Raw genomic sequence first — 22,345 nt, forward strand, 5'->3', positions numbered from 1 at the left:
GATGTCATAGGCAGAGCTAGGCAGCTTCTGTATATGTAAGATCTTCAAATCAGTTGTTGTAATTACTCAATATAACTTGATTTGCTGTAATGTTGAGCAGCTGTAAAGCCACTGTTTGTGCTGAGGGCTGGTTTGTTTATCCTGTAAGTCCTTTTTGTAAATCCTGTAAGTCCACGATGAGGGGAAGAAAGCCGCTCTACGTCACCCTATGACGTAAGGCGCAAGAGGCAGGCGCATTGCATTGTGGTCGCTGCCGGCAGCTGGACAGAAACAGAAACTACACGGTGGCTCTTCGGCTTAGCACGACAATACTCAGCCTGGATAAAACATTAAAGGGTAAGTTAATACACAGTGTAAGTAGCTAAAAATATACTGTGAGCAGAACGTAGCGTAACACAATAACCAGTGGTAAATTTTATGCGTGGTTAGCCAAGCAACGTTGAAGCTACATTAGCTTTAAGTTAAGTCGAAGGCGCCTACATTTTGAGCCGCTACTCTCCATCTATCTTCATAGCGCTGATTGCATAGATTGTGCTGCGGCGAAGCATGTTTGAGGAATGCGTGATCTAGAAAGCCGGCGACCCCTCAGAGTTACTCGTAGGGAAACAGGCGGTCCGGCAGTCTGAGGCTGAGGTTAGCTTGTTGTGCTAAAGCTGTTAGCACTGGAAGGTATTGCGCGCGTAATTCAATACTGGGAGCGTATCGCTTTGATGCGAACTAGTTAATATCTCAAAGAGGGTAAACAGGCAGGGTTGTCTTATGCGGCGAGTGTAGGATTGGAAATATTTGGATACTAGGCAAATATTAAAATTAAATAATAAGCATATCAGTGAAGCATTAAGCTGTGCCCGCTGGTTCGCGGCTTTCATTTTGGTTGTCTTATCGATAACGTTAACCTTTGGATACCAATGAAGTCTAAACTACTGGTGTTGATTTAATGTTCCGACTACATCTTTACTGGGGGCGTATGAATTGAGTGAAATACGTTTATCCGTTGTTCAACAATTATTTACATTATACTGAACTACTATCGTAGCCTCCCCATTCAGTAGACACTGTGGATCCTGAACAATAACGTCGTACAGTAGAGTCAAAGAATTAGGGGATGTGTTTTTCAATGTGTTTCGCACTGTGTTTAAAATGAAAGTGACTGTGAGGTTAAAGCGACCACATGCAGCGTTAAACGACGATACACGTGGACAGTTCTCCTGCAGTAAAGACTTTCACAGACAGACATTCACCAAAGAAAATATTAAGTGTCTATTGATATCTGGATTGAAGACTTTTGTCATTCATTGGTTGTGAAGAACCAGGAACAGCTGTACATACTAATTAAAGATTATAGTAACAGTAATGAGGAGAAGCACAAACTACAGGTGTGAGAAAACACAAGGTTAATGACATGCAGTGGTATGATATAGATAGGAAGGGAGGGGAGAGAGAGAAAAGAAGTGCTCAGTGCCTTGAGCGTGTACCCCAGCAATCTAGGCCTATGTTAGCATAACTAAGGGACGGTTCTAGGTTCACCTGAGCCAGCACCCAACTATTACTTTTAAGTCTAATCTTAAATGAAGAGAGCCTGTCTGCCTCCCAAACTGGGAGTTGATTCCACAGGAGAGTGCCTCCCAGTCTACGCTGTGAAACCATTGGAGCCACAAGTAGGCCAGCATTTTGAGAGCAGGTTGTTCTGTTTGTATAGTCATGTACTATGAACTCTATAAGATACAATGGTTCCTGATTGTGAAAAGCTCTGTAGGTGTGGAGGAGGAAGGATTTGAAATTCTATTTTGGATTTTTATAGGGAGTCGATGCAGTGAAGCTAACATGGGAAAGATATGATCTCTTCTCCTAGTTCATTTTCCTAGTGTATGTGAATGTGTCAGTAAATATGTAAAAAAGCTACAGCTGCTACGTTGTTCATCTGATGGAGATAAAAAATGTTCTTAATTGAAAGCTAAGAGTCATCAGCTTAACCTCATAGTTAAGTCCATATTGTCCAATCAAAAAAGAAAAGAAAAACAAAATGTGTAAAACATTCAAAATGTAAAAATTTACTATATTAATTTCCATTGTGGTCTTTGTTTTATAGCTCAGTTCTTGGTGATCTGTGACAACCTACAAAGCAGCCATGTCGTCGACATCCCAAAAACATAAAGATTTTGTGGCTGAGCCCATGGGTGAGAAGCCTGTGATGGCACTTGCGGGCATTGGAGAGGTCCTTGGCAAACGACTGGAAGAGAAAGGTTTCGACAAGGTGACATACTTGATTTCATTTTTTAAAAAGGCAAATATATGGTATATCCAAGAGAAGGAAAAATCAGTACATATTGCTTGTGTCCTGATGTCCTCAGAGTAATTTCTTTATTTTCCCGAAATTTATAAACTAAATAATGAATGAAGATGTTAAATAGAGCACTTAATATAATTGTAATCTTAGTTAAGTGATTATTTTGTATTTTTTTGCTACACACTGCCCCACTCTACCAAAGTAATATGAAAATTCTGGTCCATGTAGAGCACCAGTGTAAAAGCATTATGTTCATCAGTACAAACCAGTATATGACTTTTCACCTTAGCCAGCTTATCATACTTGTGATAAGGTTGAAATCAAAGCACAACTGGATTAGCAAGTTTTTAAAAAAATTCTTTTTTTTATGATTCAGAGAACTGCAATGATAAATGTTGAGTACCCACAGATAGATAAGTGCTTTTTGGGTGTTAAGACTTGCCTTAAGGTTTCGGGGGAGTTAGATTAGGTTTAGGCTGGGGAATGCATTCTGTCTACTGGAAAGTGAAATCATGGTGAAACTGAAACAAATCTGTGGGTGTGAGTGTTATCTTAAGGTCTATTGTTACGGTACTCTAAGTTGTCAGACCGTCCCCTTTCCACATACCAATCTATTCATACAATCATCAATGTAGATTTCTAAAGAAATACTCACCCATGCTGTTTTTCAAGTTCTGATTATAACGCCAACTGCTTCACAGTTATCACATTGTTATGAAGTCCTTTAACACGTGGATTTTGGTTTTAATTAGATTTTCCATTGTGTGTTCATCTGTACCTCCTCAGGCGTACGTTGTCCTCGGGCAGTTTCTTGTGCTAAAGAAAGACGAGGAGCTTTTCCGGGACTGGCTGAAGGACACTTGCGGGGCAAATTCCAAACAACAAGGTGATTGCTATGGCTGTCTCAAAGAATGGTGTGATGCCTTCCTATAAAGCATTCAGTCATTGTTTTCAGTGATCTTGACTCAGTTCAACTACACCATATGTATGAAGTGACACTGTACACACTGAGGTTTTATGAAAGTCAACTTGTTTTTAAATTATACTGAAAGCTGTAACTATTTCTTAAATCCCGTAGTCCCCAAATGTAACTGACGCATGGCCTTCTCATGGTCTTTGACATGTAGCTTGGCAGCTCTTTCTTTCTTCAAGTTCCCATTAAATTGGTAAGGTGGGTGGAGAATCACAAAATGTGACAACTCTATCTACTTGGTGCAGCTATTTTCCATCAGTGGTCATTTGTACTGCAGATATTTTGACTTGTCATTGTAGTAAAAAAAACAAGCAAAACTAATAACGTTATTGATAATTTCTTTCCGTTTAGGTTTACAATTGAGTCATGTTACTGAGTCAGCATGCACATAATCAGGGCTGTGACTCAAGGAAACCTAAATGCAGATTTTAACAATGTTATTACTGATATGTTTGACTAGTCAAAATGTCTGCTGTATACACAAGCTGCTTATGTTCATAAATTCATTCTAACCAAACTCTTTGTGACACTGCATGTACTCTCTGTTGGATTTTAAATTTATGGTTCCCTTTGTCAGTCATGTACTGAGATTACCCTTTTAAGTTCAACATTGCCAATTTGTTCGATGTTTAAACATAAAACCTTCAGAAAAACTATGATCTGTTTCAGTTCACAACACATTATTCTTTTTGTTTAATGTGATGTTTTACCAGCATTGTCCGCACCAATATTTGTACTGTCCTTCAACTTGGCCTTCTTGCCCCATTCGGCTGTTTTTTTAAGCCTTTGAAGAGCTGCTATAAGCTGTATTTTTTAAAAAGCACATCATATCACATTTGGTATCATGTACTTATCCACCAACAACTGTTGTATGCTGGATTGTTGGTTTGAAGTGTATTGCATTGCACTGAATGTGACTGATTTATGTAACAGAAAAAGTAAACCTCAAAAACTGGTGACACTGGTCTTTGCAGAGACATTGAGTTTTTTTTTTCTTTTTTAAATGTAACATGAAGATTTTACCATTTTAACTTTTAATCCTGCTAATAAAGAAGCTAAATGGCCAAACTCCGCTCAAAGAATGTTTGATCCTGAAGATGGAAATGTATATAAATAAACATGTCAATGCAACAAACTAAAAGAACACTGTCAAAAAGGTCTCAGCCTGTTGCCAATGAGACTTGAGCCTTCACATTAAAAAAACTTACAAGTCTACTAAATTATCTTGACAATGCTAATTTTGTTAGAAGTAAACAAAGCATGTTGTACCTGCCTGAAGTGCTACAGGCTCAGGTATCCCGTGTAACAGACATGCAGATTGATGTGACTGGTTGGGGTGATTAAATGGCTGCCATGATGGAGGGAAAACGTGATTTGACAGAGTCATGGAAGCCATTGTAATCAAAACCAATAACTGATACATCAATCAGCGCCCTGTGTGTCCGTTAGTGGCGTGTTTAGATGCTGTAATCGTATGATAGAATGTATTAGAAGCTCCAATATAAACTAACCTTGTTTCTCATTCTGCAAATCAAAAAGAGTGAGGCACAAATCATCCATTCTGGTACGCAGGAATAAGAGGTCTGTGATTTACCTACAAACATCAAAAGGTAAATCAATAATCTGAATTTCCAGTGGCTTTAAATGAAGACAGAATCCTACCTACACTTTGTATTTTCTATCACCAACAAGCCTGACTGAGGTCAGGTCTGCGTAGCTGAGCTTGATATTATCTTTGACTGTATTTCTAAACATAAGATGCCTTAATACATGCTAGTTTAAACATTTTATCCATTCAGATGAACTATAAAATCTACAGCAGTGCATGTCTAGGCTGTATCACATAATCTTGATGCTCTGTATCGCACTCATTGATGCTTGCACCCAGCCTTCACCAGCTAAATGAAGATGTAACCATTGTGTAGCAGCTCCTTGTTAAAACACTGGCTGATGTGTTTGTATTTGACTGTGAAAACTCTTCGGTTTTTATATTGTTATTATCAAAAAAATAAAAGCAAGTGTCAGATTGGGGCGTATATTTCCTTTTCTATATGTTCACTATATATTCCATTTTTATAAAATAAAATCACAAATGACAGAAAACCTTTGATGACAGGAGGTTTTATTTCAATACTTGATATTCCATGGTTGCTTTTTCGCCAAAGCTCCAAATTTGATATTTGCAAGACTTTTAAAATACATTGTTTAATTTCTGAAAATGTCCAGAGCAGGTGCTCGCAAAAGTTTCACCATGTCAAAGATGCTTGAAGAAGAGCAGTTTCCTTTTTTTTGTGGATATGATTTATCAGAACTTAACAGTTGCCTGTGCTGTAGATGGAGAAATAACCATGGAGAAAGTGAAACCTTTAATTAAAATGGAAAATCCCAGGTCTTTTCTCATCTGCCCTCATTTCACACGAGTAAGTAGAGACGTTAGTCTTTTCTGGAAACCACTGAAACACCCCTCTGCTCTGGAGAACATCTCAGACCTGATCAGCTCAAAATGATGATGTACACCTGTCTGTAAAAGTACAATATGACTACTGTATTTATTTTTAGCCTTAAAGAAATAGAAAGCTGTCCATGTGACAGACTTCTAATAACCGAATAGCTGATTTTGCTTCAATGGCTTAGATTGTAAATTATATAACCATAACCCCTGGAATGTTTTTTTTTTCTTTAATTTGGGTCTGTGTGCTATTGAACTATAAAATCTTGATATGACAGTGATCAGATGCTCAGAATTGTTGCTTAAGTTTCACAGTAGCACCTATGCACACACACACACTTCCACATCCACACTACAGCAACAGTATAGAAATGAGCAAAATGCTAAAATCTTAATAAAACCTTGAAAGAAAGTGATTATATGATAATAATCCACTCATAAATAGTTGTTTTGTTAGATACAAGTAACTGCCAAAACAGAGGGCAAAATGAAGAAGGAATACAAAATATATGAACGATAGATGCAACTCTAAATGTTAATGGAAAAAACATTCTGTATGAAGACCTACTTGTAAGTACAGCATTTCTCTTCTGATGGAGGATGGATGTTATTACCTGCATCACCAAATGGAAACGGTGTCATTTATGGGAAATGCCATACTTAATTACCTAACATAGGCTTGTCTTTTTCTCAGTTGCCAGATCTCATATATGGTATATGGACAGTTTATAAAGGGGAGAACTTGCAGCCCTGACCTATCAGAGCAGCATCTGAGACATGTAGCACCACCATAATCCATAGACCTAATGTGGGAATCCAGTGTCCCAGTTAAATGTTTCAGATGCTGCAGGATCCGTGTGACTGGTGCAGCCTGTTAAGACAGTCGATGCTCAGAAAGTCTTTTTTGGCAGTTACCTGTATGATATATGAGCATGAGATGTACATGATAGCTGTTCTTAAAATTTCTTTTCTTCAGACTCCTAGTCTTGTTTTTTTTGGGTCTTGATTGTGATAACTCTCTCTCTTTATTGATTGAGCTTTTAGGTTTCAAATTCCCATGTTATTTTTGTTCTTCCCCTCTAACATTGAGACAGATGTTAGCAGTTAAAGAATTTAGTTCAAGACATTTTGTAGTTGGTTATGTACTGTACATCGGCAGCTTTTATGCAAGGTTACTATAGTACATTGATGTCTTATTTCAATTGGAAGTACGTGTACACACTGTACATACATGTACATACTGTACAGTTGTACTTTTAATCACAACAATCCCTGATTTGTCTCAAAGCAGAGCGCAGAAGAATTTCTTCTCCCTGAAAGGGTTCTCTGAGGTGGGCACGGGGGTGATCAGGGGGTCGTCACAGGCGTGTGCGTCGCAGTACGCCATCAGGTCGGCAGCTGCCTTTGATACCTGGAGGGGAGGATCATCAGATTTAGAATAGACTAGAATAGAATAGAATGCCTCTATTGCCATTGCATATAAACATGGACAACAAAATTAGCAGTGCTGTATCTGTTAGGTGCAAAATAAGACAATCCAGCAAACAAGTAGAGGAGTTCATGAACACGTTTTCAGTGGAGTATAGGTTTTTCAACCATTAGTCCATTCCACAAATAAAGTCAAAGTTCATCCTTCGATTTTATTAGTCTATCAGAGGTTGAGGAGCGTTTAGAGACCTCAAGAAACAAAGCTCTCCACTTTTAAAAGCCAACATTTTCTCTCCTTTTAATCATCAGTGATTTTTACAGATTGAAAACCTTCATCTTGGTTGTTTTTGTTGTCTCCGGCTGTGACATCATTTTCATCTCAGGTGTGGATGCACTGTTGGGAGAGTTGTTCATTTAAGCGCACATCAACACTAACAGTGTATACAGGGTCATACCCTCATGAAGACCACTCTCTTAGTTTTAGTAAGGATGGATGTTATTACCCACTTGATTCCCTCAGTTTTCTGTTGTTTTTTGTAATGTTTTTTGAGCATGTATTCATTCCTTTATCTCTGTCTGATGCCTGTGTCTGTCAGTGTAATGATATTTCACTGCACTCAGATGTAAATGTGGCATGTTTGCTCAAAACTAAATGATTCACTGTACATCACTCAAAACCAAGTTATTGGCTCAAATGTTTCTCTACCAAAGCTGGAAAAAATAGAGAATGTGTCAAGATGGACATACTACTATAAATAATACACACACAAAAAAAAGAAGATGAGAGGATGAAACTTATTGATCCGTTTCAAGAAAACCGGATATCTGTGGCTGCAAAGGCATCTTGATACAACAGTGACCACAGGAGTAAGAGAGCATGAGGACAAAAATAGACAAGAAGCTAATAACACTAAAAAACTGAGTGAAAAGTAGGAAATGTAAAATGATTTTAAGCCGTGCATTTAGTGGCAAGACACAGTGTGTGTAACATATGTTATAAGCCTGTTTTTATTTCAGTTATCAGTTCTAAAAGTTTGGTACTAGACTCAGAGCAGAGACTTCCTGTCAACAGGAGGAGGTGCCTCTTTGCGACTGATGAGGAAACTTCATGTTTCTGAGCACAGCGTCTGGTTCGTTCACACAGCTGTGTTGTCATTTAAAGCTCTCACCACCACGGTGAAAATGTAGTGACAACAGTTGAAAACTGTCTCTGAAAACATAATGTTACTCACATCAGAAGGTTTGTCCTCTGCTTAATTTCTGTACTGATGAATTGTTCTTTTTAAAGAGGCAAGGTGCCTCTGCAAGGTGTTTTTGATGTCATTAGGAACATGATAGAAACTAATACCATTTGGAAACTTTCCAGTGGGAAGCATTGACTTAAAGTGCATCTGAGAAGGTCACCAGTGCTTCTCTACACCGCAAACCAATGTGGATGATTGAAGTTTGTTCAGATCTTCTGTGCTGTCCTTTCCTTCCTGGACTGTGGGATTATTTTAGCTTTTCAGAAATTCAAATTTAGATCGAAAATGTAATTTAATCCACTGTATTGTTTTTTAAGATATCAATTTCTCAGGTTTTTACAACATCATCATATGCGCTTTGTAGTGTTGCACTATCATAATTTACATGCGAATCTGAGGCGTTGAGTTTGTCTTACCTTTATCCTGCAGAAACTAGCCTCTATCTTCAGTTGCTCCACCAGTTTCCTGGCTTGGCCGACACTCATGGTGCTATTCACTGGGGTGTCTCCTTTCATCCTGACCACAAGCACAGCAACATTTATGGATTTGAAAAAGATGGAAAAAATGTTTTAGTACTTTTATTGTTTCATCAACTCTTAGTTTTTATTTAATTGAATAAGTTTCTTTATAATTTTGCCCCCCCATAGATAATCGATCCACGGCTGTTTGCCCTAGAAATATAATACTTCACTTTGAATGTATTTCTAAAAGACTAAAAATGTATAAGTAATCTTCATAGGTTGCAGTCAGTTACATCTGAAATGTACCCAGGTTCACTTATAGCAAAATTAGCTTTTCAATACATCCATCCAGCTGGCAGATCAAACGAACGTGTGAACTCTGATAATTAAGACAAAGCCCTTATGTAGCACTATTCTGTGATATATATCAAAAGCTATGTTCAAAAGTTACAGTATTTCATTGCTCATTTATATATTTGGCAGCTTTGCCTGCAAAGCAAGCATGAAGCCAGTCAGTCTCCAATAATGAAGTATAAATATCAGTCAATATTGTGTCATACGATTGGCACAGCTGCCACATTATGTCATCATATGTGGCAGCAAAACACAGTTTTTTTTCAAAGGAACATGTAAATTGGGCCAAACGGTCAGATTTATTGACCATGGCCCACAGATTCTCCCACTACGAGCAGGAATAACCACAGAGATACCAAATGTAGAGTGAAATAAGCACTGCAGCCACACAGACGTTCATGAAATGATGAATAAATATGCATATGACTGGAAAAAAAAATGTGCCACAGATGGAAAATAAATGAAGTCAGATGGATTGTCAACAGGGGAAAAAAGCAGAGCAGCAAAGGAGCGAATCTATTTGAACCATTCTGGACCTTTCCCCATTGTCTTTTTCCTTCTCCCTCCATCCACCCCCTTTTCTCCTTACCCGTATTATATTCCTCTTCAGGTGCAATCTTCCCCCCTCTTCTCTCTCTTTTTTTTCTCCCCTTTTTTCTGCCTCTCTGTGTCCCTCTGTGAGCTTGTGTTTGGTGGTATCAGTGTAGCCGGACCCCACCCCTCACAGACAACAGCCTGGATGGTACCCTGCTCTGTACAGTCCAGTGCACTGCAATTCTGCCACAATGAGCACTAGATTTGTGGTGGATGGATAGGATCACCCCCTCGGCAGAGAGTGGTACCTGCCAGACAGAGGGAGGGGGAAGCCATTGGTGCAGGTTTTCTTATGAGGGTGGATTGTACCATATCTGCAGAGAGGAAATTGGGGCCAACTAGAATCTCTCAGGTTTCAATCTCTGACACAGAGCTGGATGGTCTATGTGGCGTATAGTTTGGGATTTCTCTGCTAAAAGAGTATATACAGCTCAGGATGTTTACTCCAGAAGCCTGAATCACTATGTGTCTCTGTGCCCTTTTGTGATGCCCACCCTCTCCTCTGTTGCTATGGGGACTGCTGCAGTCTGGTTTAATGGTTTACATCACAGTTTAAAGTGGGAAATTTCTGCTGGTATTTATATGTGAATATGTATGTGCTACAGATGAAAATCATTTCTTATTTTTTGCTTGTGTGAGTGCAAAGAAAACCGAGATGTCAGAGTGGCTGTGTTTTTGTCAGCGACCAGGCTCTCTCATACCAAACACCCTGTGGAGGAAAGAGGTCCTTCACGACATCTTCCTCCTGGTCGTAACGCTGTTTGAACCAACAGCTCTTTTTTTATGCATTTAACTGTTCAATAAAGATCGTAGTGTGGAAAACACATTGCATTAAATCACATTAATACGCCACTCTCATGCTAAATTATTGTAGACAGTCCGTTAACAACCACAATCAATTCATGCCTCCAAAACTGCCCGACTCCATCTTTGCTAAGCTAGTGTTTGCTCCGCTTTAATGGCGCCATGCTGCCGTCTCTCACTTCTCCTTTTCGGCGGCGACTTATCTTATAGTTTTAATATCTCTGGTGGAGAGGAGGCTGTTTCGCGTTCCAGCTAAATTGTCCTTCTCGCCTGCCGTATTATGTTTCACTGGCTTATTGGACCTAAAAGACCTAATTACAGGACAACATATAATGAACGTACAGTTGTGGTTTTCTGTTCGGGGTTGAGGTTGTTATAGTAAATAACAAATAACCAGAAGAGTTTACTGAAAACCGAAAACAAGGTTTCTGGTGAGGTTACTGAACAATATAAACTTCACTGTCAACTCTCAGTGGTAAATCCTAACTTTGTGAATAGAAACTATTGTGCGACTCCTCCAAATTTCATTAAATGTTAATGTAAAACAATTGAGTTCATGTAAAAACCAAATGTAAAAAAAACGTAAAAAGTGCAGATGGAAGCACTCTACTTTACTGTAGCACATTATAAATTTATTAAAGACAATGTAAAAAAAGGAGTATCAACAGGGGCCCCAACAATGGGAGGACCCTCAAAAAGATTATTTAACTGAAGTTTTTAAAGTAAAGTATGTTGGCTGAATGGGGGTTGAAGCATGTTCAAATTTAAGATTGTGCAGTTTCTAAACACTTTATTTCGGATAAACATAATAATCAATACAATGCATGCAGTTCCTTGTTTCAGTTATTTGCAGAGGTGTAGTAAGGTGGATGTATTAAAAAGGTAAGGGGTTCTACTGAGGCTAATGAATGGAGCAAACCATATTATCATCACCAACATGGTGATGAAAATGAACTTTTCCAGTGTGCCGTAAACACCAGAGCACAAAGAGCTGCATTGTATTGCGTAGAGATAACAGATTTTCGTGTCGATTCCCCTGTCAGGAGCTGCAGGAGCTGCGGCTGAGCCTTGCGAGGACGGCAGGATGGATTAACTGTGGCTGCAGTTGAAGGACTCCATCTGCTGGATGATGCTGGCAGGTTTCACTGCATCGTTGTCATGACGTGTGAAGACACTACTCACAACAAGCCCACTCATAATGAGCCAGTCAGAAGATGTGTGAAACCCCAGCTTCTATTGAGGTAAATATTAATCAAATGATCCAAATTCTTAAAATAACTCGGTTTACAGAACTGGCAAGCGGAAATAAATGACAGCACAATTTTACAGAAAATGTAAGGAAGGTAGTTAAAAAACAAAACCATGTGATTCAAGTAAATCTCTCTCTGAAGCCAATTTCTGTCATATTAGATATGTCATTCATTTCTGTCGTGGTGAAATGTCTGAATGGGGTTCGCCTGCAGTTGGGCAGCTTTTATCATGATGACACAAGTTGATACTGAGGCAGGAAATCAGGGATCTTGGAGCGAGTAACAACTGAACTGCACCAAATACATGTTGATCTCAAAATATATCATCAGCTGTAAGAGCCTGTTTGCTTTTCTAGTAACGTATATATTTTAAATATACACATTGACAGAAACACAGTTCACATCAAATAGCATTTAATGGCATTTGGAGACCACCATCCAGCTGAACTCTGACTTTGCTGTATTTCGTGTTAGGACATGGCAGCACCACAGTGCACTTTAAAAACCAAGTGAACCAAGATGTAAGTCTCTTAAACTTGATTATTTACACATTTATGAAACTAGCGAAGACATATAATAGATGAATTTAAATATGTTTCATCAGGGCTACAGGTGCTGACAAATACATTAAGAGCTAAGTAAAAATGCTTTTGCTTCTGCTTCCAACTACATTACAATGTGTTATAAACCATGTATTAATGGTTTATGTACTGTTATATTGATTTGACTCGCAATATAATATAGATACCACTATATCTGAGTTTTGAAATGAGGTGATTCACAAAGAAAAACAACAATGTCTCCCAGCTGTTACATAGCAGATATTTGTCACTGGTTTTCAAGACTGTTTTCAGGACTAGTTTCTGTCATGTCTTTTTCTGCTGAGCAGGCTGATATACTGCAATAAAATTAAAACTGGTTTGAAGCAGCACATCTGCGGTATAAAGCAACATTTTAATTCAGCAGGGACTTGGCAGCATTGCTTGTAATTCAAGGTTTAAGGGTTGTTTTTTTTTAGTCCTGGCACAAACTCTGAAAAACACTGACAGCAGGTACAAACCAATACATGACTGCAAGGGCCGTGTCTAAAATGCTCACCAGATGGTCCCCAAGAGCTCCTCTTTCATCTCTGCAGGTTATACTCTGTTGTAATTAGTGTGGGTGCATGCCATCCAACAGGTCATTTAAAAATATGCTGCCATGATGACAGTGTTGCAGTTGAAAGTGTAAAAGGTAAGGTGATGCAATCCAGCAATGTTTCGAGCAAAGAACATAGACTGAATTTCAATTATTAACTCAGTTGTATGTCTAATTATCTATTATACTATAAATATTACAATTAATTAACTGTTAGGAAATTTCTTTTTACTTAATGAATCACCCTTAATTAAGCTGAACTTAATTAGTGCTGTGGCTCACTGGGGCCTTCAAGTCTGGAGACCTCAAAGCTGAAAAACAACAGTGGAGTCTTCTTGGCTGATTTCTCACTCACATGATTAAAAAAAATATTTTAGCTTGTGACACAAATACAGTTGCATATTTAGATAAATTTAAGTCACTACAAAGTTTAATTGTCTCATAAAATAGATGAAAGTCACAATGAGACCTGAAAGCTTCTTGTCTTCTACCTGTCACACACACACGTCTGTCTCAAACAAACTGCTGCTTGAGATAAAACTTACATGCAGCAGATAATGCCGTTCACTGCCTCGAGGTTGATGTCGATAAATATCGAAACAATGTTGGTGAAAGATTTTCATTTTAAACCATTTGGGCCATTGATTCCATGATGTGGGACCCGATGGTTAATAGACACTGAAATGCTGGATGCGTTTCAAGCTCAGCAGCCTCTGTCATATTGATATTGAAGAGCGAAATGCATGATGCATCGTTGAGCGCTGAGCCTCAATGCCTGATGACTGGAGGCTTTTTAACAGAACTGCTGTATATATTCTCCAGAATTGAACATATCCTATGTAGCCATTCAACCACAATAAAACATCCACTGTGATAAGCATTGGGTGATGTGTTACAGGCAATCGTGCAGCAATGACTGATAAGTGACTGTAAAATGCCGGCACTGTGATTGTCCAGGAGATGATAGCTGTTAGTAATTTCTTATTCATAAATGCAATGCAGTGAATCAATGAGTTACACCAGAGGCTGTGTACTGTAGATAGATGTGGCAGCAGTTGAGATGCTGGTGTGTGCCAATAAAACATTACTGCGAAAACATTCGGGATGATCTCCAGCTCCTGTTTCATGAACTCTATATGAATTATTGCAGAGTTAGATTGTTGCTGACATTTCTTGTGCAGCCTGTTTCCTATATAATACTAAAAGGTTTTGTATAGTTCAGAATGTTTTGGAGGAAATGTTGTTGTTGCAGTTTGCAGATATGTTCACTGTGAACATTTTGTGACTTTGTAGATAGATTTGTTAAAAAGGTTTCCTGATCCTGTCAAAAAAAGAAAAAAAGTAATCCAGGCGGCATTACTTTGGTGTCATTGTACTTGCTGTTACAAATGTAAACACTTACTGACCCACAAATACCTGTTTGCTTGGCTCCAATATCGGACAATAATGTATAGATATCGACTGGGAATGAATAAATATGTTTTATTCTGTATTTGGGCACAGCCGTGCTTGGAGCTATTCTCACAATCTCAATGCTAACATGCTGAGGACTGAGGCTGATGATAATGTCATTAGCTCACCAATGTTTGGTCATAAACCAGTACTGATATGATTTCAGGACTGTAGTATTGGCCTCCTGGTCTCTCTAGATGAAAAGTGAAGGATCACTGGTTAATTATTACAGTTCATCCTGAGAGGAATATCCATCTGATGCCATCTCTGTTAAGATATTTCACTCAAAACCACAAATATGAAGCACCACTCTTGGTATTTATTTGCAGTAGTTATTGCCAGGCAGATACTGAATTTGTTTTAACCTCTCTCTGATCGATCCACCCCCCCGGGTGCTCCACCACACGGCTGTGAATCCCAAACCAGCTCTTATGTAATGATGAGCAAACCAGATCTGGGCGGGGTGATCATCTGAATCATCAATTGCAATCGGCCGTTTGTATCGACGGTAATGTAACTGCTCAATACTTTCCAAATACACACTAGTGACTTCATTCAGAGAGTGCTGGGGATCAGTCAGCAGAGCGAGCTTCGGCCTATCACAGTAGATGATTTGGATTGGAGTTCAAAGCTGTCAGCGCACTCACACACACAAAAAAATCACAACTAATTTAAAAAAAAACAGATACTCACAGAAATCGTTATTTCTGGGGTTTTTTTTTTATTAAAAGAGCCAGTTCCAGTGTGTTTACTAGAAATGAACATGGAGAACAACTTCACAATCCAGCCATCAGGTTTTGTACCGCACACTTTAGGATGCTATTATGGTAACATTATCATATTCAGCTATAACCAACAAAAGAGAAGACAAGACAGCAATTAAACCACTTGATGGGAAATCTTCAGTCATGTCACCAACACAGGAACCAGATTAATCAGAGCTGCTGCTAATCAGACATGGAAGAAATGGAAGAGGAAGTACATGTGTGAACTGAGTCTGTCAGTCACGCAGAGCAGCGACTGTCCACAGAGCACTTCCACATTAAGACCTTGTTTTTCAAACCTCTTTATGCAGCTAGTGTGCCTATTTATTGCACAACCGCTCTGCCTGGGTGGGAGTTTGACGTCATGCCAACAAAGTATAGTCACATCTAAACCAACAATCAATTTCTACACTCACATCTACATCACTTTTCTTGTCATCTACATCCTTGTAGCTTTCATGGCGTAGGTGCTGCTGCTGTCAACATCTTTTGTACAGTTTACTTTCTAAACCTCACACATTCCAAGCCTCGTTCCTCGACGCACGGAAGGCCTGTGTATTTTTGAGACAGTAATCTTGACACTGGCTTACTTGCTAGCTACAGATTCTCTGAAGAGTATTTCAGTTTAACTCCACTTGACTTTTTGCATATTACTTTGTGCTACAAGATGATTTATAGATGCATTTTTTTTTTTTTTGGACTTCTATGTTTGAGATCTACTCTCAAAGTTTAAGCCCCAAAGCCCATGTTTGCTACAAATATATTTTGCTGTATAAGGAGACAAATTAAACCAAACAAGTGCAGTTTTTCATAAGCTTTGACTTCAGGCAAAGCAAACATATAAAAGGCAAAAGGCCCATAATTCACCTTTCTCTAGCCTATGGATGTGGGTTTATACCTTTGTTTGTATCACTGACATTGTAATAGGCATTATTGTTGTTTAGTATTCATTTTATCAACCAATTCTATTTTAAAAGTACTTTACATCACATTATAGCATGAGATCAACTACATACAGTGTATATAGATGCTATAGAATTTAAACAGAACATTTTATTCAGTCACATGAAAGGATTTCTTCAGGCAGAGTGTTTTTGTTCAACCAGTCAAAAAAACAAAAAAACAATCATGATACGCAGTTTTAGCCTACAGAGCTAAACTCAACTGAAATCTTGCAACTGAAACATATGCAGGCTGTGAATGTATGTTAACATTTGCAGATTGTATCACAGTAATGTTAATATGCACAGCAAAATTCACTTGACAAACATCCCTGCAATGCAGACTTTGTACATTTTACATACATGCATACACATACATGTGTGTATGTCTAAAACAAGAGACCACAGCCATGCTAGCGGCCTAAGAACAGCAGTGCTTTGGGTTAAATGCTGATGTCAGCATGCCCACAGTGATAATACTAGCATGTTTAACTAACATCTTAGTTTACTCTGTTAGCATGCTAACGTTTGCAAATGAGCTCTAAACACAAAGTACAGCTGTAGGCATATGGCATTAGTTTTGCAGGTATTTGATCAAAACCAAAGACCCTTGATCGTGTTAGATGATCATCCTCTGGGTGCCATGAACGTCTTAACCAAATTTCATGGCAATATATCCAAGAGTTGTTGGGATTTGAGATGAACCTCATGGTGGTGCTACAGGAAAAGTCAGCAGAGGGAGTCTTCCTCTGGGGACCATGAATGTCTGTACAAAGTTTATAGACAATCCATCGAATAGCTGTCAAGCTGTTTCAGTGTGGGCCGGAGTGGTGGACTGACTGACTAACAATGATCCATGTTGCTAGCATGGCTAAAAAATTATTTAAATTTTTCTGAAATATTTGTTCAAGCCTGTGTTTATTTCCTTTTAGTTGACGTGTTATTCACTCAAATAGTGACTGAAAGCATAAAGCAAATCTTAACACACTGTGGACATGCACGTTGATTAGACGTATTAACATGTGACACAAATTCATCTTGTTAAAATTTCAGTTGCAGGATTTATGTTTTAACTCAACAGTTTTTAAGTCATTTGATCATTTTTCTGAAAAGTGCTGATATCTGGACGGCATCTGGACTGATGTCAAATATTTCTATGTTTCATGTATATTTTCTCATATACGGTCACTAAAAGGCTAAAATTTCTGTCAAAATTAACAGTGTTGCAGAAAAAGCAACATCACAGTTGTATTCAACCACAGTGACCAATGAAATGAGGTTTTGAAAAAATCTTACTGCTACATTTTACTCTCTCTCCATCCTGCTTGTAAGGAAGACCAACAGGAACAGCTACACATCCTACAGTTGTGCACACAGACACTCTGAGATTAAAACACTGCACTGAGGCAGCACAATGAAGCCTGGACTGAATTGGAACAACGAAAGCAGGGCTTCTGTATTCGAGCCCACTTTTCTATCGGTCACCTTTAGCGATACGCGCCACTTTGCATCTGCAAAATGTGACATACAAAATAAAAGTCCTTGTGATATAGCAGCATTGTATTAGTCACAGTGCACCTCAAAGAATTATGAAGAGTATAGTCAGTACATGAAGGTAAAAACTTTGTCTAAATACAAGGAGCAGTTACTACAATATGAAAATATTACATTTGCTTAAGAGAAACAATCCATTATGAAAAGGGAGGGGGCGACTGGAGAGAATCACAGGTTAGATAACATGAGTTTTTGGGTCTCTGAAGGAGGCAGGGCAGCGGGGTGAAACAGCACAGCATTACTATGATAGTCATACCTGAAGAGTTCTTACCCCCATTAGAAAAAGAAGGAGGTGATCTGCTTTTTTCTTGAATCCTCTCATCATCATCATCATCATCATCATCATCATCATCATCAATCCTATGAATCAACGTCCTTAAATTCAATATTTGGTAGAGGAAATAACACAACGTTTAAAAGTCAGCAATAAAATACAAACAGGAATAATTAAGTTCCCACGAATAAGCAATGCATGGATATACAACGTTCTCAAAAGGTTATCATACATACAGTAACAATGTTCCTCTTCTCAAGTGCAAAACACAAACAAAAGATTTTTACACTCACGGAGACACTGGCCCTTCAGTTCATATGAATTAAAGAGAAAATGTTCAATTTCCTTTCGATGTGTCTCTCGATTACAAACGTCTGAGGTGAGCACTGACTCAGCTGCACAGCAAAGTCCAAACAGTGTGGAATTAAAGAAATTGCTTCGACAGCCATTTTGCATATAAAGTCTGTATAAAAATCAAGGAGCAATAGCAACAGGAACTCTTCAAGGGTTAACACTACACCTACTGCGAGCTGAGCTGGAGAGACTGGAGGAGTCCACAGCATGTTTGGTTAAAGTCTCCCCAGCTGAAATACAGGCGAGAGGTAAAAACAGGAATACGGTATGTTGACCCACGTTTACTGAGGTCTGATAACAGTGAAAGTGTAATACTGCAACACAAAGCACAGCTGAAGATCCGTAGTGTCACTGCAGAGCTGGAAGATGTCATTCTGTTCAAACAGCCGTTCGTATAAAAGAAAAGATTCATGTAAAAAAGAAAACGGTACATACACAGATACATGTGTATACCCAACATGATGAAGCAGTTTGACGGTAGAAAAATATATAGCCTTTATCAAAGTCACTTAGCCAGAAAATAAATCAAGCAAAATTCAGGATCATTTTACAAAGTCATATTTCTAAAGACAACACTGGAGAACCAAATTACACCAGGCTAAACTGAAGGCATTTTGGTTTTAGGAAATTGTAGCAGGGTATTTTGTTAATCACAGGTTAAAATGCTGGACACGGGTCAACTGCATTTTCATTAAAATATTACAATAATAATAGAAATACTAACACAGTTTTGAACTTTTAACTCAGGGGTTAAGTTTATATTCGGTCACATACTCTGATTTTGATTTGTTTGGGTTTTTATGGACACAGAGGCTAATAAATTCCCTCTTTAACCTGTCAAATTATCTAGTAAAACATGTGTGCCAAGGACGCACAGGCAAGAGAAGAGGGCACAAGGAAATAAAATAATTAGAGCACAAGTGTTCCCCTCTTTTTACACCCTTATAAAAAACAGATTTTTTCTTTACAAGTAGGCTACGTCATATTTTATACTGTTTAACAATTTATGCTTTTTTTTTTTTTTGCAAATGTTTACGTTACAATATAACGTATATATTAACAGCATGCTGTCAAAAAAATGTGTATGGCATCAGTTTAGAAAATGTGCAAAATAATTCTCATCCTTAGCTATCAGATTAGAAAACATCAGTTTTCCACTAATCACTGATTCTTACTATAAAATGAATTAACTGATATTATATGGAAGCTATGATACTGTTAACATCCTGCATGTCAACTCAATCTGCCCTGACTTTGTACATTATAATTCATTTACGAGCCTCTTGTGGAGAATTAAGTTTTGTAACTGTTTTGTAATAAGAATGTTTGTATTTTATGTGTACTGAATAAGACTCGGGATGGAAACCTTAACAATAAAGAGGAAAAAATCACAGTGAATCAAGGAACCTACTCTAATCGAACCAAAGTCTTCGCAATAAAAAAATAATGCATAGTCATGATGGACACAGTTAAGAAGTTCAGAAAGGAGAATAAGGCAAAAGAACAGTTAGGGAGTAACAACACAGACATTAGCTAATCAGCTAAGACATCATCTCTAAAAAAAACTGTGATGTTTTCTGATTCCTTCACAAAGGCATCAAAATAATAAAATATAAAGTAGATTTGGCTTTAAGTGTATTCATGATTTAGGTAAGATAGTTTAGGTCATGAAAAAATACATTTTTCAAAGTAGAGAAAACATCAGAAGCCAGTAAAGATCAGAAATTAAGAGTTAAAAAATAAAAACTTTCACACTTTTTTTGCCATAACACAAGATAAATGGTTTGGCTCCATGTTTCTGACCAGAGAGGTTAATTCGTAGTTAAATGTTGCCTTGTGTGTCTCCAACAAACAAACTGCCATGTGCTATTTAAATAACAGGTTTGTTTTCAACCTGAACATTAAACAAGTTTGTTTTTTTACATAATGTAAAAAATGAATAAAAATAATGCATCTCTCTCATGAATTAACCATGGAATAAACAGAGCACAGTTGGAGAAGGTCTGTTGTTTTAAAGCACATTATATCAACAGGACAATGGAGGACCTGCCAACCCACTCCTCCAGCCAAATATATTGTAAATCATAGTGAGTATAAAAAAAAAAATCCATTCTTCTGACTGTTCTGTTGACTTGTGTTTTCAGCTCAGTCCTAAATGTGTTTATAATGAGTTTATATCAGTGGATTAACCTGTGAGCACCTCACTCATGAGAGTGCACGGCATCATTTCAGACTTGTGATGAAATAAAACTGTCCTAAGAGATCCCCATGACCTGTTTCTGTCTTGTTTCCCAGGTTAATGCTACTCACATCACGACTAGGTCCATGCTGCTGTATTGCACAGTTTTCAAACAGGAAAATAACCCACAGACATGTTAACATTGACCAAAACAGTGACTGAGGTCTGTGTAACAAATTCTTCTCGCCCTTGTGACCATTCAGTTGGTGATAGACAAACTGAAGAAATGCATGGGAAGTAAAGTGCATTGTTATAACCTGTGTGTTGCTACATGTGATGGAGACATCACAGTGGTGCTTTGGATGAAGTGAGACATGACCAGTGAATACTTTCCCCGTTTGCGTTGTCAATCTGCATGCATTTGTGATTAGTGACAACTGTATTTCTGTGTGTGGAAATGACGGGGACAAAAAGGAAGAGGCATCAGAAAAAAAAAAAATTAGATATTGATCTATACAAAATATTGGCACATTATTTTATAAACAGCATACTGGATGATGATCAAGTTGTCTAAGAGTTACTACTTAAACAAAGAACCATCCAGTCTTTTGTCTCATTTTCACAGCGTTAAAAGTGCACTAATTGCCAAACACATCATCATTTTCCATTTGTAATTTTCTCATCTCTCTCTCTCTCTCGTAAAATGTGCTGCACTCTTCCTTTAACGCTCATAAATGCCACTTGAATCTCTCACCTGCGGTAACCCTAAGTGCTCCTAACCCCTGTCCTTTCTCACACCTGCGTCTCCACACCGTTAAGTTTAGGCATCAGGATGCGAGGGGTCACCCCAGAGTTGAGGTCCCTCTCGAACTCCAACAGCTGGCCCATGAAGTTTAGATTTGGGGACACTACCGGCCGCCGGCTCCGCACGTATTTGTAGGCATCTGTCATTGTCATGAGGGTGTGCTTCATAAGGTAGGCGATGACGATGGTTGCAGAACGAGACACGCCTGCCTGGCAGTGCACCAACACTCCCTGTCCACTCTGATATGCCTCCTCTGTGGATGAGAACAACAGAGCAGATGAGCTGATTTCAAGAAGGAAAAACCGACTTAATGCTGCATGCTGGCCAGCTGTGAGCATCTTTGAATATAAAACATTTGTAATTACAACTTACAACTAACACACATTTAGCAAGGCCTGAGACATATAAAGAAGATAAGGAATAAAGAAATAAAGAATAAATAAAGAATTAAGCCCATTTACACCCAAAACGTAGGATGGATACATGTTACTTGTTGAAAAACTACTCTACAGCAACAGTAATTAGTCCCATTACCATTATTACTCTGTCCAGCTCAGTGAACAGTGCCTCCACACCATTACCTCAAATCTTTTGTATATTTATAAAATGTATTTTTATATTATTCATAAAAATACAAAACAAAACATTGTAGTTAAGCAAGCTGCCAGCCTTCAATTTGGAGGTACAGTATTAAGTGAGAATTACTGACTTTTTTTACACACTCTTTTATGTGCTTATGAGCCATAATCATCAAGGGTAACAAAAAATGTAGCATACTACTGATTTACAATTACAATTAAAGAGGAATGTCCATGAGAGATATCATGATATGCAGCAAAGGGCTACGGGTCAGATTCAAACCTGGGACGCTGCAGGAAGGACTAAGACTTTGTGCTAAGGGCTCTGTTGTCCTTATCTGTAGAAGGTAAGCATACGTGTAGTTTCTCACAGCACACAAAATTCATCAGTCTAGTGCTCATTGATAAACTTCTCCAGTCTACTTGGATGTGACTGGTTTGGTACTTGACATTATATTGTTCA

General features: G+C 38.2%; 2 protein-coding genes across 2 annotated transcripts in view; one reads left to right on the forward strand and one right to left on the reverse strand.

Annotated features, from left to right (window-relative positions):
• The first annotated feature begins 185 nt into the window (after positions 1–185).
• banf1 (barrier to autointegration nuclear assembly factor 1) lies at positions 186–5,286 on the forward strand. The gene is made up of 3 exons (XM_071461356.1): positions 186–336; positions 2,090–2,254; positions 3,074–5,286. The coding sequence occupies exons 2-3, from the start codon at positions 2,129–2,131 to the stop codon at positions 3,218–3,220; spliced, it is 273 nt and encodes a 90-aa protein (XP_071317457.1). The 5' UTR covers positions 186–336; positions 2,090–2,128; the 3' UTR covers positions 3,221–5,286.
• A 79-nt stretch (positions 5,287–5,365) lies between these two features.
• LOC139608123 (uncharacterized) overlaps positions 5,366–22,345 on the reverse strand; it is a 35,389-nt gene continuing 18,409 nt past the window's right edge. Inside the window, exons 4-6 of the mRNA XM_071461608.1 lie at positions 21,296–21,557; positions 8,798–8,897; positions 5,366–7,120 (exon numbers count right to left, since the gene is read on the reverse strand). Coding sequence (XP_071317709.1) covers positions 6,992–7,120; positions 8,798–8,897; positions 21,296–21,557 — 491 coding nt within the window. The 3' untranslated portion in view covers positions 5,366–6,991. The remainder of the gene's footprint in view (positions 7,121–8,797; positions 8,898–21,295; positions 21,558–22,345) is intronic.

This window comes from Trachinotus anak, unplaced genomic scaffold (assembly GCF_046630095.1).
Source record: "Trachinotus anak isolate AG129_WGS33_773 ecotype Australia unplaced genomic scaffold, CSIRO_AGI_Tana_v1 ptg000024l, whole genome shotgun sequence".
NCBI classification, from domain to species: domain Eukaryota; kingdom Metazoa; phylum Chordata; class Actinopteri; order Carangiformes; family Carangidae; genus Trachinotus; species Trachinotus anak.